This window comes from Cyberlindnera jadinii (genome assembly GCF_001661405.1).
Source record: "Cyberlindnera jadinii NRRL Y-1542 unplaced genomic scaffold CYBJAscaffold_11, whole genome shotgun sequence".
Taxonomy (NCBI): Eukaryota; Fungi; Ascomycota; class Saccharomycetes; order Phaffomycetales; family Wickerhamomycetaceae; genus Williopsis; species Williopsis jadinii.
Window position 1 is genome coordinate 353,343 of NW_017963662.1, and position 22,240 is coordinate 375,582.

Genomic DNA, 22,240 nt, shown 5'->3' on the forward strand with positions numbered 1-22,240 from the left:
AGCCTGCGGCAAATACAGGGCGTACACCGTTGAGCAATGTCAATGACTGGTAAACAGATCGATTCGATGATATCCGAAGTGGTATCAATTCAGGCAAATCAACAGCTCCTAATGCGTTCACCAAGCGTTCAATTCGCCAGATGCTGTAATACCACTAAGGATGTGTCTCTCCAATTGCCGGTGCCAGATACCGTTGGTCGAGGAAGGTCAAGCCATCAACTCATACGGAGCATGCTATACATGGGGCAGCTTATCCGTGGGAATAAGCAGGAACAGAAAAAGAGCGATTTCCTTGTGGAGTTGCTTGAAACGGTGACTTCATTGTTAGACAACCTCTATCTGGTTACAAAATTTGGAATCGGTAAGCAGTCCAAATGGCTACAGAATATCAGCTTACACGCCTCCAAGGTCTGGTTCGTCACACTCATATTAAGCTTGAGAAAGATCATACTCAACTTGCTCAGATTGGTTAGACTCAAAGCAAGTGTTTCCATGGAACTGGCCAAATGCCAAATGTGTGCGCCATCGAACAAGCTGAGGGACCTCATAATACAGAGATACAGAGATGAAATTGACGGGGTTTCCAAAGACATCAACTACGAATTGTTGGAATTACTTGGTACCCTCATCGACTTGGGATTCGTCTCCATCGAACTGTTCCGTTGGAGAGTCCATCCTGCGTTAGAGAAGCTGATGGGTGCAATAAGTGCACTGATGAGTATCCACAGACTCACAAGAAGATAATCACATACTCTTACACAGATAAACACTTCTCTTTATCACAACATTGTTGACTCTTTCCAACCTCAACTACCCCAGTAACACCCACCTAGAATCAACACCCGTACATCCAATGTGTCCCCTTACCGAAAGGTCTTTGGCGTGAAAAATTGTTGTCTCGGAGAACTTTTTTCACGGTCAAACATGTTTTCTGTTCATTTCACACAGTTCATTGTTTGTTATTGAGAGGACTACCACGTTAAAGCATGCTTCGTAGTGGTTTTGGAAGCTCCAAGCGACTCATGGCCACTGTTGCTGAGTCAACATCATCAGTTTCGGCCAAGTCAGCGGATAAAACATGGGCAAAGCCATCCAATTTGGAGAACGAGCCAAGGGCATTCAAGGCTCCGTCGAAGTACAGATCTTCACTGTTGAACGGTGTATCCAAAGAAGGTCCCCCAAGTTTGAGCTCCAAGAAGTTCAAACTGAGATATAACTCGCCATCTGGGCTACAAGATGCGTTTGACGTTTCGTATGCCTACCTGAGGGACAAGTCGCAGGAGTTGTATAACAAGATTGAATCCTCCAATGAGAACAAGACACAATTGGAGATTGAAGCCCAGATTAACAACCCAGAAGTTAGATTCAACTTTGCCTACAACGACAAGCTGGAGAACGACCCACAATATATTGACTATGAACAACCTGTGTATCGTGAATTGCTGAAACAAGACTGGGAATCGAAGGATCAGATGTTGTTGATGCAGAGATTGGAACAACTCCACGCCATACCGGACACTTTGCCAACTTTTGAGCCAAAGGTTCCTGTTTCTCTGAAATTTTTGAACCATACAACTGTCAATCGTTGGATTGAACCAGGTACCGTTCTGTCATCGAATGTGACTGCGTACCCACCTTCTATAAAGATTCAAGAGTTGGAACAAGTTGACACCAAGACCCAACTGTACACTGTGCTGATTGTGAACCCTGACGTTGCTGATATCGCAAACAACACGTACAAGACACAAATCTCATGGGGGTTGTCAAACGTGAAGCTGGAATATAACGACAACTTCATCACTCCGAGACGTTTGCTTGAAGATGACGGTTCCATTAACGAACTCATTGACTACTTACCACCTGTTCCTGAGAAGAACCTGCCAACACAGAGATTCGTTGTGTGGGTCTTTAGACAACCTGCACCAATCAACGTCAAATTGACTGAACGTGACTTCAACATTAGGGAATTCGTCAAGGTGAACTCGTTGAATGCTGTTGGTGCGCACATGTGGAGATCAACATGGGATCTGAATGTTTCGAAAGTACGTGAGCTATACGGGCTACCAAAGGGTACCGTCTTCCACAAAGTGAGAGGTGAGAAAAGAATGAAGTAAAGACTATACTATATGAACCCTTGTATATACACACACTAGTATAAGTGTTTTTTTGTTTTGTTCTTAGATATAACATAAGCCATTTACTCTTGATGAAATCCCGTGTGTAGCAGTACCTCCATCTTTTGATAACAGCAATAATAATAATAACGACGGTGACGATCCTGCTTATTTCTAATAACGGTATATGTGAAGGTTATAGAGAAATGTCAAAGCAATCTTCACCTCAAAATGGAATATAAACAAATAAAGTAAGTCTCTATACACCTGGTCAATCCTTCATGCCCTCTCCTTCTGATGTCTCTACGTATCTCAGTTGTCCGCGGTCACACTCAAGACTCCAGCTTCTCAACAGCAGAGAGGATCACCTTAGCAAAGTCCAACTCCTTGTCATCAAAGTTAACCTCCTTGATATCGGTAGAAGCGGCGGTCTTAGCCTCTGGCTTCTTGTGCAACTCGGCGTACTTGGCCTTGGCCTCAGCAATCAACGCAACCTGAGCGTTGTAGGCCTTCTGCTCTTCAGCTTTAGCAGCAGCTGACTTCAATTGGGAAGTGTGGTAAGCACCGTAAACGATACCGGCAGCCAAAGCGGTGTATCTAAAGACCTAATCTCATGGTTAGTACTCGAGCCTCTGCCAGCCTGATCGACAATGGCACACGTACGTTAACAGTTGACATTGTTGATGTTCTTGTTGTTGTGGTTTCCCTGTCTGTTCTTTCAGATTTGTTTACCCAAACGTTCAATTTCCAGACACAAAAAAAAACCCACACAGGCCGAGTTGGTGTTTCCTCGGTGGTGGAGTTTTTTCGCTCTGTTTGTGGTTCGCCGTCTGAGCGGATTCTGATTGGCTGGTGTCCGGGTGTGGCAGGGTAACCAGGAGGCAGGTACTGTGTTTCTGAATGCGGTGTATTTCCTAATGTGGGCTTTAAATCGTATTTATATAGTGTGCATACTTACACATACATTTTTGGGACTTTTTAGCCGAGATTCCATAATGGTGAATTAATTTTTTTTGTTTCTTTTCTTTCCTTTGATTATGTCTTGAGAGGCTCATCTTGAGAGGCTCATCTCATCTTCTGGTTCTTCATTGCATTACGTATCATGTTCATCTCATCCATCAGAAGAAGTAAGTTCATCGTGCTTGTGATTCTAATAAGTCTAACTACTCACATATTACTCAACACAGCTGTTGTCAAGACAAAGGTGATTAGACCTCGTCACTTTTCGTCTTCCACGTCATCGTCGTCATCCTCCTCGTCCTCCTCGAGCTTACACGTGGACTCATTCCCATTCGAAGCATCTGTTGCATTCCAGCCGAAGGAGAGAGAGGAGAATAACAGGATGATGCGTAGACATATGAAGGTGCAAAGAGTAGAGTCTCCGTCTGGTGAGGATAACTACTTCATAGCCAAAGCTGGTAGTAAACTTGCATGTGGTGTTGCAGATGGTGTTGGTGGTTGGGCCGAGTTGGGGTACGATTCCAGTGCGATATCCCGAGAACTGTGCAATTCTATGAAGGAGTCATTCACCAAAGGTGACCATCTATCACCTGTTCAGCTCTTGAACCATGCATTCGATAAGATTCAAAATGAGGATATCGTCAAAGTTGGAGGCACCACTGCTTGCCTGGGGATCTTTGAAAAGAACACTCTGAAAGTGGCCAATTTGGGGGACTCTTGGTGTGGTGTGTTCAGACAGGGCTCATTGATTGCCGAGACCAAGGTTCAGACACATGGCTTCAACACTCCATATCAGTTGGCGATCATTCCAAATGAGATAAAAACACAGAATAAGGGCTCACGGTTCATCATGGACCAACCGGACGACGCCGACGAATATGAATTCAACGTTGTAAAAGACGATATAGTGATATTTGCCACTGACGGTGTCATTGATAACATTGACGTTAAGGACATTGAACTGTACTTAAAGGACAACGAAAAGACGCCATTGGAAGAGTTGTCGTCCAAGTTTGTACAGAACGTTTATACGTTGAGTTTAGACGAGAACTTCCCCTCTGTATTCTCTCAAGAGTTATCACAATTAACTGGGCAGTTCTATTCTGGTGGTAAGGAGGATGACATTACAGTGGTTATGGTAAAAGTTCAATAATGACCATCAGTTTATAATCTTATACAATACTGGTGCGGATTATCAATCATCATAGTTCGATTTCAAGATGTAATTGTTCAACTTCATCTTCTCTGTTCTTCTTCTGGAGTCTTCATTGGCAACGTTGGTGGCAATTCTGGAGTCCATTGGAACTGACAAGTTTCGAGTCCCCATTGATTTATCGTTCTTGGTGATCAGTGTAAATGTAACTTTATCAGAATTTGATGGTTTAGGTGGTGTTGTCGATGAAATAGAAATGTTCTGAGGAATGTCAATCTTCGCTCTATCTGCCTTATTGGCGTGCATGCTTTCAAACACCATCTTCTTAAATTCCCTTTCAAGGTCTTGCTCCAGTTTGAGCTCTTCCTCTTCTCTTAATTTGGCTTCATACGCTTCGTAGCTAAGCTTGCCTTCGTTTCCTTCAGAGCCGGCTTCCTCTATCGACCCAACAGATTCGTTATCAACCACATCTCCCAATTCATCAAGATCTTCTTCCTCCTCATCATCGTCGTCCTCCTCCTCCTCCTCCTCATCTTCATCGTCTTCGTCGTCGTCGTCGTCGTCGTCATCTTCATCTTCATCCTCCTCCTCATCATCGTCATCATCATCTTCTTCTTCTTCGATTTGTAAGTCGACTCCACCACCTTCTGAGACGAAATTTCTTGCCTCCACTGCTTTACTCAACTTATCAATACATTCAACCAAAGAATCGCCCTTAACAAATTGGAAGCTCTTATAACATCTCATGAGTTTCATTTCGGTGTCCTTTGGCAACGGCATATCCTTTGTCCATGTGTAATAATCCAAAAAGTGTAGGAAGAGTGTGAAAGCATCAATATTACGTTTGGTAGGTTCAAGCTCTTGTAACATACAAGTAACAAGCGTTATGCGGATATAATCATCTGGTGGATCTAATTCAACAAAGACACCAGGCACAGGGTTGTTCATTGGATGTCCAAACGTCAATATCTTAAATAACAGATCGTTCAAAGTCTCCAATTTAATTATACCACAGTTTAACATCATGGCCATATATGTGCACTGAGCAACCCTGGTTCTATTGAACTTATAGTCATTGATCTCCATATCCCTAACGATATTCTCCAAAACTTGATCAATGATGATGGTTTTCAATCCACTTGGGACGATTCTGGTGACTCTTGTCAATGGTAAAATGTTCTCATACTTGACCTTTTCAGGTTTGGAGAGTAGTTTAAGCAATGTCTCAAAGATCTTTTCATCTTGCAGGTTGGCATTCTTTATTATTTGTGAAACCTTTGAAATTGTCCGAACATTGAGCTCATTTCTAATAAGATGCTTCAAGAACAGCTGCTGCGGTGTATACACCTTGGTATTTTGCTTCTGTAAGGTCTTCACCGCCGGTGGTCTCAGTATTACAAACAGGTTGGCAATTGACATCTTCGTGGCAGAGGATAATGAAGAGTCCATCCTTTTATCCTCCAACAGCTTTATCATATCGTTCATCAACTTGGTGTGTGTGTATAGTAGATACTTCCCAGAAAGTTCAAAGAAGATGTTGAGAATATCAACGTTATGTGGGGTGTTCAAGGACAATATCAATGATCTAATCTTGTGAAAGATTAGGTACTGTGGTATTAGATCGAATTTCATCATCTCTGAGAAGAACATTATGTTTCTAACATTCAACCCGTTACGGTAAATCTGAGACCTAAAGCCTTTATCCAGGAAGTCAACAACTTCATCAATGAAAGGCTGTAGAAATACTTGATTGGACTTCAAGAATCTAGAATAAGTTTTCAAGTTTGACAGCTCCTGGCTCGTTGTAATGTGCTTTGACAGTCTTTTCAGCGAGGCCTTATTAGTCAGTTTAAACTCCCAAAACATCATTACACATTCATCAACTTCCTTTAAGGATGAGGAGGTTTCCAGCTTGGTCAAGAACTCGGTCATCAGCTCTCCCTTCTCTACGCCTTTATCGTCTTTAGCACCATCGATATAATCCTGTGGTATTTCTGGGAAAGACTGATAGAATTTCCTTTCATCCTCGTTCGCCCAAACCCCATCAGCCTTTGCCAGCACTGTTGCCTCGTCTTCTTCTTGCTCTCCCGTTTCAACCTCTGGGAACTCTGGTGGTGTTACTTTCAACAAAGGACATAGGATGTCCACTGCAGATTTATAAACTTCAAACAGTTCATTCAATTCTTTCCCTCTTTGTTCAACCTCTTCAAGCATCTTACCTGTTCTTATCTCAGTCTTGAACTTCTTCTTGTCATGATGATATATTCTTCTGTTTAGTTCTTCTGTTCTCTCGACTGCCTTGGACGTATACGAACACATCAACTGTCTCAGAGCATCATCACCTTCAATTATAGAGATAAACCTCTTTGTGAAGACAGTTGCAATGGACAAAGTCTTGTTCATCTTATAAGACAGAATCTCCTTCATTATTGCAACCAAGAGGCCGTCTGATGATCTCTTGGCCATGAAGCCTGGAACGTCAGAGGCATCGTCTGCGCTTCTAAATATGCCCAAGTCATAACACTCTGTAATCACTCTCAGGACACATTTCACCTGGGAGATTCTCTCCTTGTCCTCCGCATCAGAGATATCATCCTTCGGGGTCTTGAGCCTCTCCAGGAGCTTTGTCAGCAGTAGTGGGGTGAAGTCCGAGCAGAACCTTCTATGAAACAAGCCCACCACCTCCACTGCAGCATTGGTATCTTGTACTTTGCATGATGATAGTCCTTCATCCATGGAGATCACCAGCTCCTCGTGGTACTTCTTCAATGACAGGGCATTGGCATCATTGATCACAGACTTCAGCTGATCTCTTGTCAGTGAGGTACGCAGCTTCTTAACAAAGGCTGAATTCTTCTTCATCGAGGAGTCTTGCGATTCTGGCTCGAAGAGCTCGCCGTTCCACGCCTTTTCGTTCAGGATCCGTAGTTCATCTCTCGATCTGTTCTTGCCAGCAATGCTGTTTATTAGTTTCCAGCTTCAATTGAACTCGTCGTATCACTCACATCTTCCATCTCGTTGTAGTTCTCTATGGTCTGTTCTTCGTTGTGAGGCCATCGATGTGTTCAATGGGAAATAGAAAATTTTCTGTTCCCCCGAGGTTGGACACATATCGTCAGCCTACGAACAAGGGGGGCATCGCAGGCTGAGAGATAAGGGGAGATTCCCGAGGACAATGAAAAGAGGAAGAATCATTGGTGCTAAGGAAATCGACGACAGTGCAAGTACTGATTCAATTGACAATGTCGAAGTTGTGGAGTCTGTGGAGTTACAATCGCCGTTTAAAGCAGATGTATTAATACCCAATGATGGACACAACACCCTGTCTATAGCTGGTGATAAGAAGGCGAAAGAGGCTGAAATGGAAGATGTCTCGTGTCCCATTTGCTCGGAGAAGATGCTCTCGTTGTTACAATTGAACAGACACTTGGACGACGAACATGGGTTTGGTGATAATGGCACCCCGACACCTATGAAGACCATGCCGAGAACCAATACACCATCACCGTTGTTAACTACACCTAACGAGGAGTTAAGGTCGTGGTTAAAGAAGACAAATGAGGTCAGATCAAAGATCCAGACTGCACTACCGAGAAAGTTTGTGAATTTGGACTTGTTTGACTCCTCGAACAACTCCTTCTCCATGAGTACGGAGCCTAGTGGACAGCCATCTACTAATACAACAACATCGACGAATCAGCCAGAGATCACAGTTAAGAGATCACACTGGCAGAGGCCCACTGGTCGTGATAAGTGTACTGAGTGTCACAAGACTCTGAACATCAAGAATGGACTAGTGAATTGTCGTAAATGCGGACTATTGTTCTGTAATTCACATTCAGATTTCAAGGTTAAACTGAACGAAAATGCACAGTACGACCATGAAGGAGTTTGGAGCAGGTGCTGTACCAACTGTTTCCAAGGTAAGCCTGGTTATAACGATTACGGTCTTTATGAAGACTTGACTAAAAGGTTTACCACTCTACGACAGAAGAAAGTTGACGAGAGAGATATGCTTCAAAACAAATTGGAGAAAAGAGTTATCAACGTGTCTACAATGCTCAACAAGATAGATAGAGAGTACCACTCTACTGAATTTAACAGCAACTTCCTCAATTTCAGAATCAACAGTAAGAAGAGAGAAGTGGAACAACAATTGGTCAATTGGGAAGATGGTTCTCATGTCTTGAACTGCTTTATATGCCTGCAACAGTTTTCGTTTACTTTAAGGAAACACCACTGTCGTCTGTGTGGTCGTGTTGTTTGTGGGGATAATCAAACCCAGTGCTCTATGGAGATCCCTGTTGAACACTTGACCACGCTATTGGACGTTCCAAAGGTGAACAACCAATCACTGATTCGAATGTGCAAAGAATGTAAAGATTGTCTGTTCCAAAAGAGGAACTTCCAACGGGACTTAAAGAGTCCATTGACTCCTTTGTTACAAAAAGTTGATAATCAACAATCCATTAAGAAAGCTATCTTAGTGTTGATGCCCAGGTTTGAAGATATCTTAAAGAGGTTGCAGACTGACCAAAACAAATCCAAATCGTTGACTCAGGAGGCTTCAAGGCTAAGAAAACGATTGGTGGACTCCTTTGCATCGTTTGATAAGTTCACAAAGGAAATCATTGCACTGGAAGGGCTCTCAAAAGACGAAGAGCTGTTACAACATGCCATCAAAGTGGAAAGTGCAACGTTCATTCAGGAGAACATGGCACCTTTAAAACAACTACCTCAGCTACTACACCAATTGGAAGCTAATTCGAATAATAAAGGCATGTCCAAGCCTAAATACACAAGGGAACAGGTTACAATGATTAAACAACGTCGTCAAGAGTTGATGGTTTTACAAGAACAAAGGTTTTTAGTTGAAGAGATGGTTTCCAATTGTAAAAAACAGAGGAAATTTGACGAATTACCAATGCTCCAGGACAATCTCAAAGAACTGAATGGACAGATCGAACAAGTACAGAATACATTAGGCGAAGAGGGGTTTTAGAGAGATATAAGTAACGATTAAAAATGACATTATCTGCCTATGTAGGGTATGTTAAGTGGTGGTGTCCGGATGCTCTTGATATACAACGAAACATCCGGACATCAACAATACTATTGGAATGACACTAATTCTTGGAATAATACTAACAGAAGTAGCAATTCGGTCACTAAATCCCCATAGGGTGTACCAGTCTGTAGCTAGCAAAGCGACTAAGAGATCCACTAAATATTAGCGTGCAATTTTTAGTACTTTTTGATATATAACCATTCAAATTTGTCAAAAAAGCACTTCTTTGTTGATGTCTTAACAGAATACAAAATTAGAAAACCATCGGAGAACCAAACTGTAGAACCAATCTATATCATCTTATATATTGGCTCCTACGTTGATTAGATGCGATGGTTCTTCCAAAAGAACACGCCCCTTTTCAATTGGTTTTATTCGTTTTTTTTAATTCTGGTTCTTTCATTACCCCAGAAATCGTAAAACGTAAGGAAACCTCTACTTGGTGAATATCACGTTGGATCCAATTATTGCTGAATATTCAGGGAAAACGAATAAGATTCGCTCTTTACCATCTCTAGGGGTTTATAGTAGTGGTGGCTTGAGTGGTGGAGCTTATTTAATGACCAACAACGGCCGCTTATTCCATAGAGTTGATATCATAATACCTCAAGGGAATCAACAGTAACATTCCAATATCAACACCAGAAAGCCTTGCAGCCAGATCTACGGAATATTACTCTACAAACCTGAGAAACCCTTTAGCCATCGAATTCACCAGTCTCAAGTCAATCTTTTGTCAATGAAGAAGCCGGGCATAAAGCCCAATACTCGACGGGCCTCCCAGTGCAAGTTGATCGCGGAGCCACCGCAGCATCAAAGATAATATTATATAATCTTGATGATATCATATAATTATACAATCTTTTACATACTGGTACCAGTTTCAATGGCAGATGGTGTGCTATCTCACTATATGAAACTTAACAATGGATTGTCCATTGGCCAATGATTGGATTGGTACAATCAGCGAGGCTTATCCTAGTTGTGTGAATTGTTGATGTTTTGCGTGTTGATCGAAAGACTCCTGTCAAATTTTAACCCGAGATCAGAAAGTTTCTCGAGGATTAATCATCAACACAGCATTGAAGATTGGCCGGCCTGTCCCATTGTATTCACCACAGGTGCCCAAGAGCTTCAGGGCCATCAGAAGGACAAATGAGCATAAGAGAGCGAGACCAACAACTGGGTCTTTTGAGGGCGTTCCTCACGTCATCGAGGGAAACTGCACCTAATTCATTAATCCTCCAAGGTCCAACATCAACGGGGAAGAGCATCGTGTTGAAACAGGTATTGGACCAATTGCCAGTGAAGTTCAGCATTATACACTGTGATGAGTGTGTGTCGTATAAAATATTGTGGAAGAAAATCCTCCAGAGTGTTCAGTTGGACTCTGGTTTGATACAGAAGGACGAACTGTCGTATGATGCGTTGGCAACTACCAACTTCCAGACTTTTATCAAACAGATGAGCGTGTTTCTCGAGGACTACCACTACGACGAACTACATTACGTTGTGCTGGATCGAAGCGATCAGATCATGGACGATATCGAAGTACTGTTCAAGAACTTTATCAAACTTCAGGAGGTTTCACCGTTGAAGAACTTGAGTTTCATCTTTGTCACTAGGACCATACCAAGCTGTATAACCACGAGCTCAACGCCTGTGATTATCTTCCCGAGCTATTCAGGTGACGAACTGATAAGAATTTTGGGCTCAGCTCCTTTATGTCGATTCAACGTGGAAGTTGAAGGGAAGGTACTGGAGAGATTTTGGAAGCAATACGTCAAACTGGTCGTGGAGATGTACTCTTCTTATACAAACAATATAATGGTGCTAAAGCTGATATTGACGAGGATATGGCCTATATTTGTACAGCCAATTGAGGAAGGAGAGCTGAAGCCAAATGAGTTTCTTACTTTATACAGAAGAAACTACAAAGCTATCGGCTCTGACTACGTTATATCTTCTTCGCTGGATACTGAATGGGATGACGAGGAAAATGAGCACCAGTCATCGAATCTTCCGACTATTTCGAAGTATATCTTGATCTCGACGTATATCGCCTCTTATAGTGAATCCAAAAGCGATTGGACAATGTTTTCAAGACTCAAGGACTATCACAGGAAGAAAACGTTTAGAAGATCTACTAGATCTTCCAATAGAGTCAATCAAAGGTTGCTGGATGCAAGCTATTTCGACTTGGAGAGGGCATTGGCCATACTACAGGCAATATACACGATCGAGACGGGGTCAAATCTTCACACGGACATAGATATCATGACTCAAGTGGCCAATTTATCATCGATGAAGCTGCTGTTAAAGTCTAATAACAACGACTTTATATCTGCAAAGACTAAGTGGAAGATTAACTGTTCTTTTGAATACGTTAAATCACTGGCTGATGATTTGAACTTCCCAATAGACCACTATTTAACAGAATGAATCAATCTGGCTGATATGAACAAACTCATTTGAACCTGTCCGGATCACTTCAACTCGATCTTGGAAGTAGTTATCTTTCCAATATCCCATCTCACTTGATGTATATGGTCCATGGATTGTTGAATCTCCCACCCATCTAAACTTCCAAATCTTGGGTTCTTCAGGAGTGATATCTTCAGTCTTTGGCTTCACGTAGGCCCTCCCGGTCTCTTGTCTATACAATAGCATCAGTTCTTCCCTTTCAAGTTCATATATGTTCTTGAATCCTTGTTCCATCAAAGACTCACAGTAGTCTGTAATGTTAGCGACGGATATCTGTCTCTCATGTTCCTTCGATTTCTCTTCTTCGGTTAACTCGACTTTTTTATTGTTTTTCCGTTTCTTCTTGGGCTGTTGTTTGTTAACTCTTTGTAATGCTTCCATTGGTGATTCAACAGGCTTCAACATTCCAATGAGGTTGAATAGCAATTTTTCAGCGGTATTTTCAGGGTCTTCAGCCTTTATCTTCCTCTGTTGTTCCAATCTTTCATCCTGTGCTTCCTTAGCTAGTTTAGCCCTTCTTATATCATCCTTCTTGAAAGCAGAGAGCTCATCGTCCTCTTGGTTGGTCTCTGTGTGCATCTCAATGTATTCACCAGTTGATGTGAATGTACCTTCTTGCATCTCCTTTCTCAAGTCGAAGGAGTCCATCTTTGGTTCACCATCACCTTCCGATTCATCATCATCAGTTGCACCGGTTTTATTATAGCTTTCATTGGATTGTATCATATTTTCCTTCTCAAACTGATCCATATCCATCATTTTAATCTGATTCTTTGTTGTCTTCGCTTCAGCTTCTTCTTCATCATCGTCCGAGAACATATCACTGTCGTTATCTTCTTCCTTAGCCTCATCTTCTTTCCCCTCAGCCTTATCGTCCTCTGAACCAACATCAGAGTCAAAAGGTGCGTCGTTCTCTGAGTCTTCATCATAGCCAGCAGCATCGACATTCCTCTTCTTTCTTCTCCTTGTGTTCACGTCAAAGTCCTCAGCTTCGCTACTATCTTCGTCATTCTGCCGTACGTTCTTTAGTCTGAGAGGATTGTTCGGGTCGAATTCGGCACTCATTGTCTAGGTGTCAATAGCTCTTGGTTCATATTTCAAGAAGAAGTTACGATGAAGCACCAAGATTGATGTGGTGATTTTAAGGCGGTTAATAAAATGTCACGTGAGCTGTCATGTGATGTAGTATGTGTCCTCAACCGGCTGGACGATACGACGCGCATATAGGATATACGCATTAATTTTGAAGTTGATTATGGGTTTGAAATAAGGTAGTGGTAGTTCTCTGGCTCGTTATAATTGTATATAAAAGGAGCTGTGGAAGCTCATTTTATGGTTGTGCTGGTGTCCATTAACCTGAGGGAGGTATGACGGCGCGTGGATTTATGTAGTCATTGGAACTTCAGCTGTTCACTATTACTTTAAAAGGTCATAATGCCTGATTTATGTATACAGCTTATTCAGTGATTGAAATGGTTGGTGAAGTAGTAGGGAACTTCTAGAATCGTATACCTAGCAAGTGAGTCTATGCAGTCCTAGATGGTGTATAGGACTATAAAGAGGCTCTATTTTGTTTGATCAGGCGAATTTGGGTAATATTCAAGACATTATGGGCATAAACAGCGTGATCTAAGCTTAGATGTTTTACAGAAGATGAAGAGACATCCTCACAAGAGGGCGAGAAGAACAGCTCCAACGTTGATAGCGGAGAAGGCAGTCTTCAGGGCCCCGTTGTCGTAAGTGGAGATTGTTGGAGACGTTGTGGTTTCCTCTGCGGATGTTTCAACGGTGGTTTCTTCAGCAGTGGTTTTGTCAGCAGTGGTTTCTTCAGCGGATGTTTCAACGGTGGTTTCTTCTGTAGTAACTGTTCCAGATGTAGCCTCTCCAGAAGTAGTCTTTTCAGCGGTGGCCGTTTGAGAAGCAGTCTCCTCAGAAGTAGTCTCTTCAGCAGTGGTTTCTTCAGCAGTGGTTTCTTCAGCAGTGGTTTCTTCAGCAGTGGTTTCTTCAGCAGTAGTCTCTTCAGCAGTAGTCTCCTCAGCAGTGGTTTCGCTGGCAGTGACTGTCGCAGAAGTAGTCTCCTCAGCAGTGGTCTCATCAGCAGTGGTACTTGTAGAGGATGCATCGTAATCTGCAACTGCACTACCATCAGACCCTTGGGCTTTGATTTTAACCGGAATCATATCAGATCTCTTTGCAGCAGCATTGATAGAACCCAAAACATAACCATCGTCGTCACCATTCGGAACGGCATGGAAATCAGAACCATACAGCTTCAAATACCCATCAACAATTGTAAATGGCTCTGCAACAATCCACGAGCTCGACTGTGCTTCGGCTGATAAATAGTTCTTACCAATACCCATAGTCTTTCCATCAACAATAAATTGACCTTGATCGTCAATATACCCTGAAAGAGAGCCTGAATCCTCATTCAGATCAACACGTGTGTTTTCACCGATTTTTGGCTCATAGCCGTCGATAGCAGTTCCACTAGCGTCAAGCTTCCATGTGAAAGTCACACTGTCTCCGAAAACAGTGTTGAGAAGAATCACAAGAGTTGAGACACGGTTAATAAAGATCATTTTGTTTAGCGAGCGAATTAAAGTAGATACTACACTAATGTCGTCATATCGAAATGTTACTGAGGATAATCGTATCTGTTTATATACCTTTTGGGTCACAAGGAACCCACGGACCCACCAAGCGAGAAAAAGGCAGACAGTACTCTTCAGTACCAGATCGTTCCCTTATTTGCTCGTTTTACGATCATTGAGATCTTCTTCAAATTGGGGAAAAAGTGCTCAAACACGGTTTTTCTTTGTTTCTTCTTTGGGAGACGTACATGGCTGTATAGACCAAGCCAATAACATGTTTGTATCCGCGTAACTCTGCTTCCTCTTGTATGTCTTGCATGCTAAAACCTCAAAAAATTTGCTCAAGTTGCTTAAGATCAGTGCTTTTGAAGACACCAACGATGCAGACTCCCCAAATTATGTAGCCTTCTTGCATTAGACAACCCAATATTGAAAGCCACACGGCCCATAATATTAACCTTCAGCAAGAGGAAGAATGTGAATTTACTCTCATTGAAAAAGCATACATGTATTATTTGATTGTAAAAGAGTACTATAAGACAAACGTCCCAAACCAACAAAAAACTTTTCAGTTCAAGCCCATAGAACGGTGAGCCATTTCCATCCCTTAAGTGGCTCTGCAGGAGGCTCTGGGTTATCCTCAACATCTCTGAAAAGAATCTCCAATTGCACTTCGTGTGGTCTCCAAAATCTAGTACCTTTGATTATTTTCCAACCAAAGTAGAGCACTATAGAGAGTGGAATGACAAAGTAGGATGAGAATAGAGAGCTGACCTGGAATTGGCCATGGACAAAGGTCTTAAATCCACCAGTAAAGAGGAACAAGACACAGAAGAATCCAGATATCCAAGCAGCATAAGGTGTATAGCGCCACGTATGTGGTAGTCTGGATCTTGGAATACCCTGGGCCTTCATGGCTCTTGTCATAAAGATATGGTTAGCTGAAATTAACGTCCAATCCCAGAGTAACTTGGCCGATGTCAACGATTGGAACCAATTAAACACGTTTGCAGCAGAATCTGACAGGTTCATGTATGCCAAAGGCAGAAAGATGGCAATGAAAAGAGTGCCAACCCATGGAACACCTTGCTTAGTGGTTTTAACAAAGATCTTTGGGGCCTGTCCTTTGACAGCAAGGGCGAACAATGTTCTTGCACCAGCCATCAGTCCCAGATTGGCAGCAGAGAAAGCTGAGGTTAAGACAGCAGCGTTGATGATATGTGGAAGAACCTTTATACCGGCACTGTTAATGGCAACAACGAATGGGGACGAAGAAGCATTACCCGAACTATTGGCAATAAGCGGATTGTTGTATGGAACAATCAAGGTGAGACAGAAAATTGTGGTAATCATAAGCACCGTGACTCTATAGAACACTCTCTTACATGCAGTAAAGATGGCTCTTCTTGGGTACTTAACCTCTGCAGCTAGAGTAGGTGCACTTTGGACACCACCAAAGGAGTACACAGTACCAGACAATGCTTTCCAAAAGCCTGCAAACTTACCCAACGAGCCTGTCGTAAGATACTCTGCAAAAGCACCTGGGTTTCTCCAATATTGGAACCCAATTGGCTGACCATTTGGACCACCACCGGCAGTGATAACAATCGAAATGATAATAAGACCCACAAGCAAAAGCATCTTGATGATTGCAAAAGTAAACTCGATTTCACCGTAGTATCTAATCTTGAGGAAGTTACAAAAGACAATAAGCACAATGACGATACTGATCCAGATGGCCTCTGAGAGATCAGTCCAGTAGGATACAATCAGAGCTGTTGCACTGACTTCACCGGGCAAAATCGAACTCCACACACCCATCCAGCCAGAAACGAAGCCAAGAGCTGGGTCGATGAACTGCTCAGCATGACGAAGTGAAGCAGAAGCAGTTGGCATAAGAGAGGCACACTCTGCAATACACATCTGATTGAGACCAACAACGATGGCGATGACGACATATGCAATAAAACACCCGGCAGGACCAGCTGTAGCTAAGACACCTCCTGAGGAGAGAAAAATACCGGTACCGAAAGTTCCCACAAGGGCAATCATGGCAATATGACGTTGTGTAAGACCAACTTCAAGCTGAGCACGGTCGATGTCAAACACGTTGAGCTCTGTATCTTGCTCATTTTCCGAAGAGACATCCTCGGCCTCATGAACTTTGGAAAAGCCCTTCTCAGCAATGGAGACTGAATCAGTATCAGCTCGACGAATGTGATCTACCGACACATTTTCTGGAGAGTATGCTTTTAATCCTCGATCTGAAGAAGACATGTTTTGATGTAGCACATTCTCTTCGTCAGCTCCAATATCAAACAGTTGGAGGAAAGTGCCGCTTTATACCAGAACCTAATCCTCATCTTTTCCTTCCTATTCTCAACTGTGATGAACCACAACAGTCATTTCTGAACAACATGGCTTATCATCCGACAGTGTGGTTCCCCCAGAATCGGTTAAATGACGATGGTGTATCGATAGATCTACAAATTGTGGTGGTGGACGCATTGTATTATGCACAATATGCTCCTTATGCGTCTTATCCGCCACCACTACCTAAATAGGTGAACAAGACGCTGGCAGAGCAGACACACCCGAACCACAGTTTCAGTTCATAAGGTCCAAAAGGTGGCCGAGAGAACTACACATTCCGACCAAAGATGCCGTATGAAACTTGTCGGAGTAGGAAAGGCTTCAGCTCTTTTGACAGGTTTCTTAGCAATTATTTGACTTTAAGATTCACACAGTGCGTAGGTGTGGTAATTGTGTAAATTAGTGCCGTCTACACAGCTTTCACGCCGGTGTCGAGTATTCCACTATACGATCAATTAGGCCGAGCCTCAATAATACAGCTCATGGTGTTCTTTGAGGAAGATAACCGACACCACCAGTGTTAGAATTGAGCCCACGAATGGGATGTACATAAAGAATTTTGGCCAAAAGTCCACAGTGTGCGAGTAAATCTGCAGGAAAGTCACCGGCAGTATGAGCATGGCAAGGTGTCTTACAAGTGCCATTGCGCCAAACATCTCCCCACTGGTATTCTTGGAACTGTATTTGATTATTGAGCTTTGTATTGTCGGAGAAACCATCCCACTGAGCGATTGTAACAGTGCGGAAAGGTAGACTGCTGTGGAGCTATCCCACACAATGAGCAGTAGACTTGATAGAAATACAAAGACAAGGGAGCTGACAATGCACGCTTTGTCCATTTTGTCAAGCGAGTCGCTCTTTTGCTCCATGTGAAAGACCTTTTGCAGTGTCTTTAAGAACAGCGGAGCAACGAGAAGCAGAACGCCTGCTCTACCGAAGCCACTTATAGACATATAGTAGCCAATCTCAACCGAGGTCCATTTGAATTGCAAAACTGTGTAAAGCGTGATAACACTCATTGTTCCTGCAGTTGCAGCCATATTGGCAAGGTCAACAAATATAAGTGTCAAGACATTGATTCTCGGAACCAAGGACCCAGAAGGTGACCTTTCAAGCCATAATCTCTTCATAGGTTTGAAAAATGAGATGAAACTGTAGTACAGTGATAAAGCTGCGTTCACGATTTTGTTCTCGTGGTACATAACAGCTCCAGACTTGTTTGCAATCTCCTGGTGTGCTGAAATCATGGCTTCTGGGTGTCTTGTCTCAGCCATGGTAAACATCAAGATCAAGGAGGCCAACCCAGTGAGAAAAGAGATATACAGCACAACTTTATTGTCACCATCTGAAATCTTAACAGCTGCAGAACCTATGAGAGGACCCAAACCAAGCATCAGATAAACGCAACTCATCATCCAACTAATAGATATGGTTCTTTTCTCATCAGTGACGATATCGGTCAGATAACTGTTTCCTGTTGATATCAACGTCATTATCCCACCACCAAAGTGGCCTATTGAGCAAACAAGCACCATCAAGAACTTGTTATAGCCACCATACCACACAAAATATGCAATCATACACAGTGTTTGGAATGAGTTTAGCAGACCCAGCATTCTGAGCACATAGACACGTCCATGGATATCACTCATCTGTCCAAGTTTACCACTCACAAAGAATCCTAAGAGTCCAGAAATCAACGAGAGGAAGCTCTGAATGTTGGAGAGCACTTGTTGTGAGTTTGGGTTTTTACAGTCAGACCCCTGGTCCGGCGTACTACCACCCATATCCATTCTCTTAACCATCATCAAGAAACGTCCAACATCACGCATGCCCATACCACTGCTCTGACCTTCTGTTGGATCATATTGACAAATGGATTCCAGCATCAATAACACCAATGGCCCAAAAAGGACGGTGAAGGAAAAAGCGTGTAGTGCTAACACCGAGTATAGAAGCGGTCTCGAAGGCTTTCTATACCATGGGAGCTTTCTGAACCTCTCTTTGTTCTCAATCATCCACTGCTCTTCAGTTTCCTTAAGAGAAAAGTCAAATGGATCATCTATATCAATCGCTGGCTCTTCAGACTCGGACCTCGAGTTATCTATCTTATTGTACTGCATAGCTTTGGACGACTTCAATAGTTCTTCGCTCATCGAGAGGTTTGGAAAGTGCAAGGGGAGGAAAACAGGGCTTGACTTTTTTAGGTGGGAAGGGGGCAGGGCAAAGTTTCAATACCTTTCTTGGATGGCTTTGATCATTTATACACTGTAGAGCTGTAATATCAATGAAGAGAAGTACTCTCTTTATATAAACTTCTCACTTTTATACTACTTGGCCGGGCTGTATAGCGAAACACGAGCAAATTAAAAGCGCACTCGTCCATTCCCCGATAATCGCTATAGATATATAGACTTAGGGTTTTAGAAAGGATGGCTATGATATTTAGATTATTGAAGACTATCATTAATCCATACTTCTCAGTATATAGAGAATGTCATTCATCCGGTTCACTCTCAGCTCTGCCCTGTTTAATAGACTTGTTGTTTTCGACCAGAAGCAGCCTCAGCTAGCATTGATCAATTGAAGCAGGAAGAACACACAAGAGTCCTAGTAAGAATAAAAGCGATTGTTAATATTCTCGTTGTTTTATCACACATGCGCTTTCCAAGTCTTTGGTATGCACTAATAGACGCATCTTTTTGTTTGAGCCATATATAGTAAAAAATGCTCATCCCGTGTATTTCTGCTAATTCAGCATGAGCAATAAGCCTGATGGCAAGATAAACAGCTTGGTTGATCGAGAAGATATCATCAACCTCTCTCGCTCACCAAGTGTTTCTACAGCTGTTTTAACTTCTAGTAATTTTAATTCTATTGTACTTTACATTGTCACGGTTTTGAAATGTGCATGAATGTTTACCAAAAAACCACTTTTGCTCGCCCGCAGCTTGGGTACAATGAGGTGATTCCAATTAAATAGCCATCAAAAGGAGAGCAGCCACCGGGCCAGCAACCAGGGTTCCCTTCAGTGATACAGGAGCACCGTTTGTAGAGCTCAATCTTGTGAGTGTTGTTGCTGACGAGGTAGCAGAGCCTGTCTGTTTAGTAGCGGTCTCAGATGCGGAAGAAGCAACGTTATAGTCAGCCACGGTGGCACCAGTGTTATCCGTGTTCAAGGCACGAACAGATACTTCAATCATGTCATCTCTACCGACGGCAGCGTTGATGGAACCTAGAACATATGTATCATCCTCACCTGAAGGGACAGCATGGAAATCGGAACCGTATAACTTCAGATAACCATCCACGATACTCCATGGCTCTGCTATTTCATAGGAAGCAGATTCAGCAGCCAAAGATAGGTAATTCTTCCCAATTCCAACAGCAATATCGTGATCAGTGATATGTAATGAACCATTTGTCAAGACCAAAGCAGTCTCAGTGGTGGTTACGTTGGCAATGTAGAACTTGCCGTCATCACCAACGTAGAGACTTGCATCTTTCAAAGTGGCACTATCGTCTGCTTGTAAGTCCATAATGAACTCATCCGAGTTAGCATTGGCTCTGAATGAGAGGAAGAGCAAGGAATAAAGAACAGAAGTGAACATCATGGTTAGGTTGTTAGTTACCCAATGTTTACTACAATGATACGCATCACATTGTGGGCATTACCACTTATATATCATGAGCAAATTTTGGTCATCTCGGGCAACTCAAAGTACGATTTACACAAGACTTTAGAAAAGGCATAGGGTATTATAAGACAGTGTACCTCTTGAATTCTCCGGTAGAGCAAATTAATTGAGCAATTTTAAATTGTTGAGTTCCTCCAATCTGTGAGTTGATATTTCTCTCATCATTGGATCATGGTAAAATTTGCTCAAAAGTAGTTCAAAAAGGCAAACAGGGCCATAGCAGCATTCCATACAGGTGCAGTTCGACCATGTTTCGAATGATGGTGATGCATGAATGGAACAGTATTTACAGAGATCAACCGCATTGTACCTTCATACTCAGGCGGGTCATAGTAAATCAGTTCATCGACTCCAACTTCGAATTCCACCATATCTGGCCTTCCAGCAGCTGCGTTGATTGATCCAATAACATATACATCATCAAAACCACTTGGAACAGTATGAAAGTTATGACCATAAAGTAAGAGGATACCGTCTCTTATTGAGAAGGGGCTTGCAAAATCTGACGAGTTGGCAGAAGGATATAAGTAGTTTTTACCTATTGCTATACTTGATGTTTGGTTGAGCTTCAGTGTTCCATCCTTTTGGATTTCTCCCTTCAATGGAGTCCAATTGGTATCAATAAATGTCTTATTTGTAATGTATATCCTGTTATCATTAGGAGACAAGTACATCTGAGCGTTTACAAGGTGATCACTGTTTGGTTGCACAGTGAGCGTGATTTCTTTGGCAAGTGTTGATGCAATGAACAAGAACAATATCACCATGAAATGACCCATCTTTGCTAATATGTATCAGATCAGAGCAGAAGAACTGACTATCAAGTGAATCCTTCGTATCCAGTGCTTCAGAGCTTCACTCTCGAGGCACTCACAGCTATAGCCTCTTATGCAGTATTTATAGAGAAGAGTCGACGAGAGAGCAAATTATTCCATAATGAGCTGAATGCAGGAACTCTTGACGCTGTACTCTCCGGACTCTTGGGATTGGCCTGATTTGGGTCTCAGCGTGAGAGAGCTCATAATATATAAAAGAGCAGATTGTTCAAGTTTGAACAGTCAATAAATTGTTCATTGAAAAGCACATTAAGAAACATAAAATGCAGCTATTCTTTCTCTTGTTGGCACTATTCTTCTCACCTTTTGTCAGAGCAGCTTCTCAATCATTTGCTCTTGAGCTTGATACCAATGAAGATGCTTTAAAAGCTTATAACATCTACACTGTAGATAATAACATCTTCATTGGTCAATCAGTGTACATCCTCAATGGTACTATTCAAGACAATGGTGCCCTTAAGATGGAAAATGGTTCATTTGTGGGAATATCAAAGAACTATCTCACCTTGACAAACGATACTACTGAATATGCCCAACCTTTCAGCATCGATGGTGATGGGTATCTCAACTTGTATGGCTCCAAGGACTTCAGGGCAATTCCATCAGGCTCTGAGAACAACCAGTATATTGTTGGGTCGAGTCAGGCCTCAACCACTGTTTCTGGATCATATACTGTCCAGATCAAAGCTGTCGGGTCTGATGGTAAGAAGGCCTCTAAGTTTTCAGTTTCCGGCACTTCAGGTGCTTCCAAATACCAGTTGACATGGACACTGGCCTTTGCATCATTATTGACATTGTTCTAATATGTATGTTTTATATAGAATCTTTTCACCATACATTTTCATTACCTAGATCTATCAAGTTCAACTGTTTGTTGCTTTCTTCCGCTAGGCCAGTAATAACGTCAGCAACTTCTTCCAACTGCTGCAGCGTGATCTTCCTATCGATAACACTTGAAGA

At 42.4% G+C, this 22,240-nt stretch overlaps 14 protein-coding genes across 14 annotated transcripts; 6 read left to right on the forward strand and 8 right to left on the reverse strand.

Moving 5' to 3' along the window:
- Nucleotides 1-36: 36 nt before the first annotated feature.
- CYBJADRAFT_174277 (uncharacterized protein) lies at nucleotides 37-744 on the forward strand (the record flags this gene model as incomplete). Its single annotated transcript, XM_020216559.1, has 1 exon — nucleotides 37-744. The coding sequence occupies one exon, from the start codon at nucleotides 37-39 to the stop codon at nucleotides 742-744; it is 708 nt and encodes a 235-aa protein (XP_020069459.1).
- A 278-nt stretch (nucleotides 745-1,022) lies between these two features.
- Nucleotides 1,023-2,114, forward strand: MRPL35 (mitochondrial 54S ribosomal protein mL38; the record flags this gene model as incomplete). Its single annotated transcript, XM_020216560.1, has 1 exon — nucleotides 1,023-2,114. The coding sequence occupies one exon, from the start codon at nucleotides 1,023-1,025 to the stop codon at nucleotides 2,112-2,114; it is 1,092 nt and encodes a 363-aa protein (XP_020069460.1).
- Nucleotides 2,082-2,863, reverse strand: TIM11 (F1F0 ATP synthase subunit e). Its single transcript, XM_020215479.1, has 2 exons — nucleotides 2,778-2,863; nucleotides 2,082-2,719 (listed from the first exon to the last, which is right to left on the reverse strand). Exons 1-2 carry the CDS (start codon nucleotides 2,790-2,792, stop codon nucleotides 2,447-2,449), a joined length of 288 nt encoding a protein of 95 aa, XP_020069461.1. The 5' UTR covers nucleotides 2,793-2,863; the 3' UTR covers nucleotides 2,082-2,446.
- Nucleotides 2,864-3,240: 377 nt separating this feature from the next.
- PTC7 (type 2C protein phosphatase PTC7) lies at nucleotides 3,241-4,718 on the forward strand. The gene has a single exon (XM_020213181.1). The coding sequence runs from the start codon at nucleotides 3,457-3,459 to the stop codon at nucleotides 4,225-4,227; it is 771 nt and encodes a 256-aa protein (XP_020069462.1). The 5' UTR covers nucleotides 3,241-3,456; the 3' UTR covers nucleotides 4,228-4,718.
- NMD2 (Nmd2p) lies at nucleotides 4,270-7,241 on the reverse strand (the record flags this gene model as incomplete). The annotated part of the gene is made up of 2 exons (XM_020216561.1): nucleotides 4,270-7,173; nucleotides 7,233-7,241. 2 exons carry the CDS (start codon nucleotides 7,239-7,241, stop codon nucleotides 4,270-4,272), a joined length of 2,913 nt encoding a protein of 970 aa, XP_020069463.1.
- A 17-nt stretch (nucleotides 7,242-7,258) lies between these two features.
- Nucleotides 7,259-9,257, forward strand: PEP7 (phosphatidylinositol-3-phosphate binding protein). Its single transcript, XM_020215480.1, has one exon. It carries the CDS (start codon nucleotides 7,403-7,405, stop codon nucleotides 9,227-9,229), a length of 1,827 nt encoding a protein of 608 aa, XP_020069464.1. The 5' UTR covers nucleotides 7,259-7,402; the 3' UTR covers nucleotides 9,230-9,257.
- A 1,193-nt stretch (nucleotides 9,258-10,450) lies between these two features.
- On the forward strand, nucleotides 10,451-11,737 carry ORC5 (origin recognition complex subunit 5; the record flags this gene model as incomplete). Its single annotated transcript, XM_020213783.1, has 1 exon — nucleotides 10,451-11,737. The coding sequence occupies one exon, from the start codon at nucleotides 10,451-10,453 to the stop codon at nucleotides 11,735-11,737; it is 1,287 nt and encodes a 428-aa protein (XP_020069465.1).
- Nucleotides 11,738-11,781: 44 nt separating this feature from the next.
- CYBJADRAFT_174284 (uncharacterized protein) lies at nucleotides 11,782-12,844 on the reverse strand (the record flags this gene model as incomplete). Its single annotated transcript, XM_020216562.1, has 2 exons — nucleotides 11,782-11,796; nucleotides 11,870-12,844. The coding sequence occupies 2 exons, from the start codon at nucleotides 12,842-12,844 to the stop codon at nucleotides 11,782-11,784; spliced, it is 990 nt and encodes a 329-aa protein (XP_020069466.1).
- Nucleotides 12,845-13,290: 446 nt separating this feature from the next.
- CYBJADRAFT_21100 (uncharacterized protein) lies at nucleotides 13,291-14,397 on the reverse strand. The gene is made up of 2 exons (XM_020217575.1): nucleotides 13,887-14,397; nucleotides 13,291-13,604 (listed from the first exon to the last, which is right to left on the reverse strand). The coding sequence occupies exons 1-2, from the start codon at nucleotides 14,359-14,361 to the stop codon at nucleotides 13,447-13,449; spliced, it is 633 nt and encodes a 210-aa protein (XP_020069467.1). The 5' UTR covers nucleotides 14,362-14,397; the 3' UTR covers nucleotides 13,291-13,446.
- Nucleotides 14,398-14,865: 468 nt separating this feature from the next.
- Nucleotides 14,866-16,726, reverse strand: CYBJADRAFT_168724 (uncharacterized protein). Its single transcript, XM_020215481.1, has one exon. It carries the CDS (start codon nucleotides 16,648-16,650, stop codon nucleotides 14,947-14,949), a length of 1,704 nt encoding a protein of 567 aa, XP_020069468.1. The 5' UTR covers nucleotides 16,651-16,726; the 3' UTR covers nucleotides 14,866-14,946.
- A 451-nt stretch (nucleotides 16,727-17,177) lies between these two features.
- Nucleotides 17,178-18,967, reverse strand: CYBJADRAFT_168726 (MFS general substrate transporter). Its single transcript, XM_020215482.1, has one exon. It carries the CDS (start codon nucleotides 18,900-18,902, stop codon nucleotides 17,214-17,216), a length of 1,689 nt encoding a protein of 562 aa, XP_020069469.1. The 5' UTR covers nucleotides 18,903-18,967; the 3' UTR covers nucleotides 17,178-17,213.
- Nucleotides 18,968-19,582: 615 nt separating this feature from the next.
- On the reverse strand, nucleotides 19,583-20,495 carry CYBJADRAFT_21263 (uncharacterized protein). The gene has a single exon (XM_020217577.1). The coding sequence runs from the start codon at nucleotides 20,358-20,360 to the stop codon at nucleotides 19,722-19,724; it is 639 nt and encodes a 212-aa protein (XP_020069470.1). The 5' UTR covers nucleotides 20,361-20,495; the 3' UTR covers nucleotides 19,583-19,721.
- On the reverse strand, nucleotides 20,495-21,383 carry CYBJADRAFT_21237 (uncharacterized protein). Its single transcript, XM_020217576.1, has one exon. It carries the CDS (start codon nucleotides 21,221-21,223, stop codon nucleotides 20,630-20,632), a length of 594 nt encoding a protein of 197 aa, XP_020069471.1. The 5' UTR covers nucleotides 21,224-21,383; the 3' UTR covers nucleotides 20,495-20,629.
- Nucleotides 21,384-21,543: 160 nt separating this feature from the next.
- On the forward strand, nucleotides 21,544-22,083 carry CYBJADRAFT_163610 (uncharacterized protein; the record flags this gene model as incomplete). The annotated part of the gene is made up of 1 exon (XM_020213784.1): nucleotides 21,544-22,083. One exon carries the CDS (start codon nucleotides 21,544-21,546, stop codon nucleotides 22,081-22,083), a length of 540 nt encoding a protein of 179 aa, XP_020069472.1.
- Between the last annotated feature and the right edge of the window lie 157 nt (nucleotides 22,084-22,240).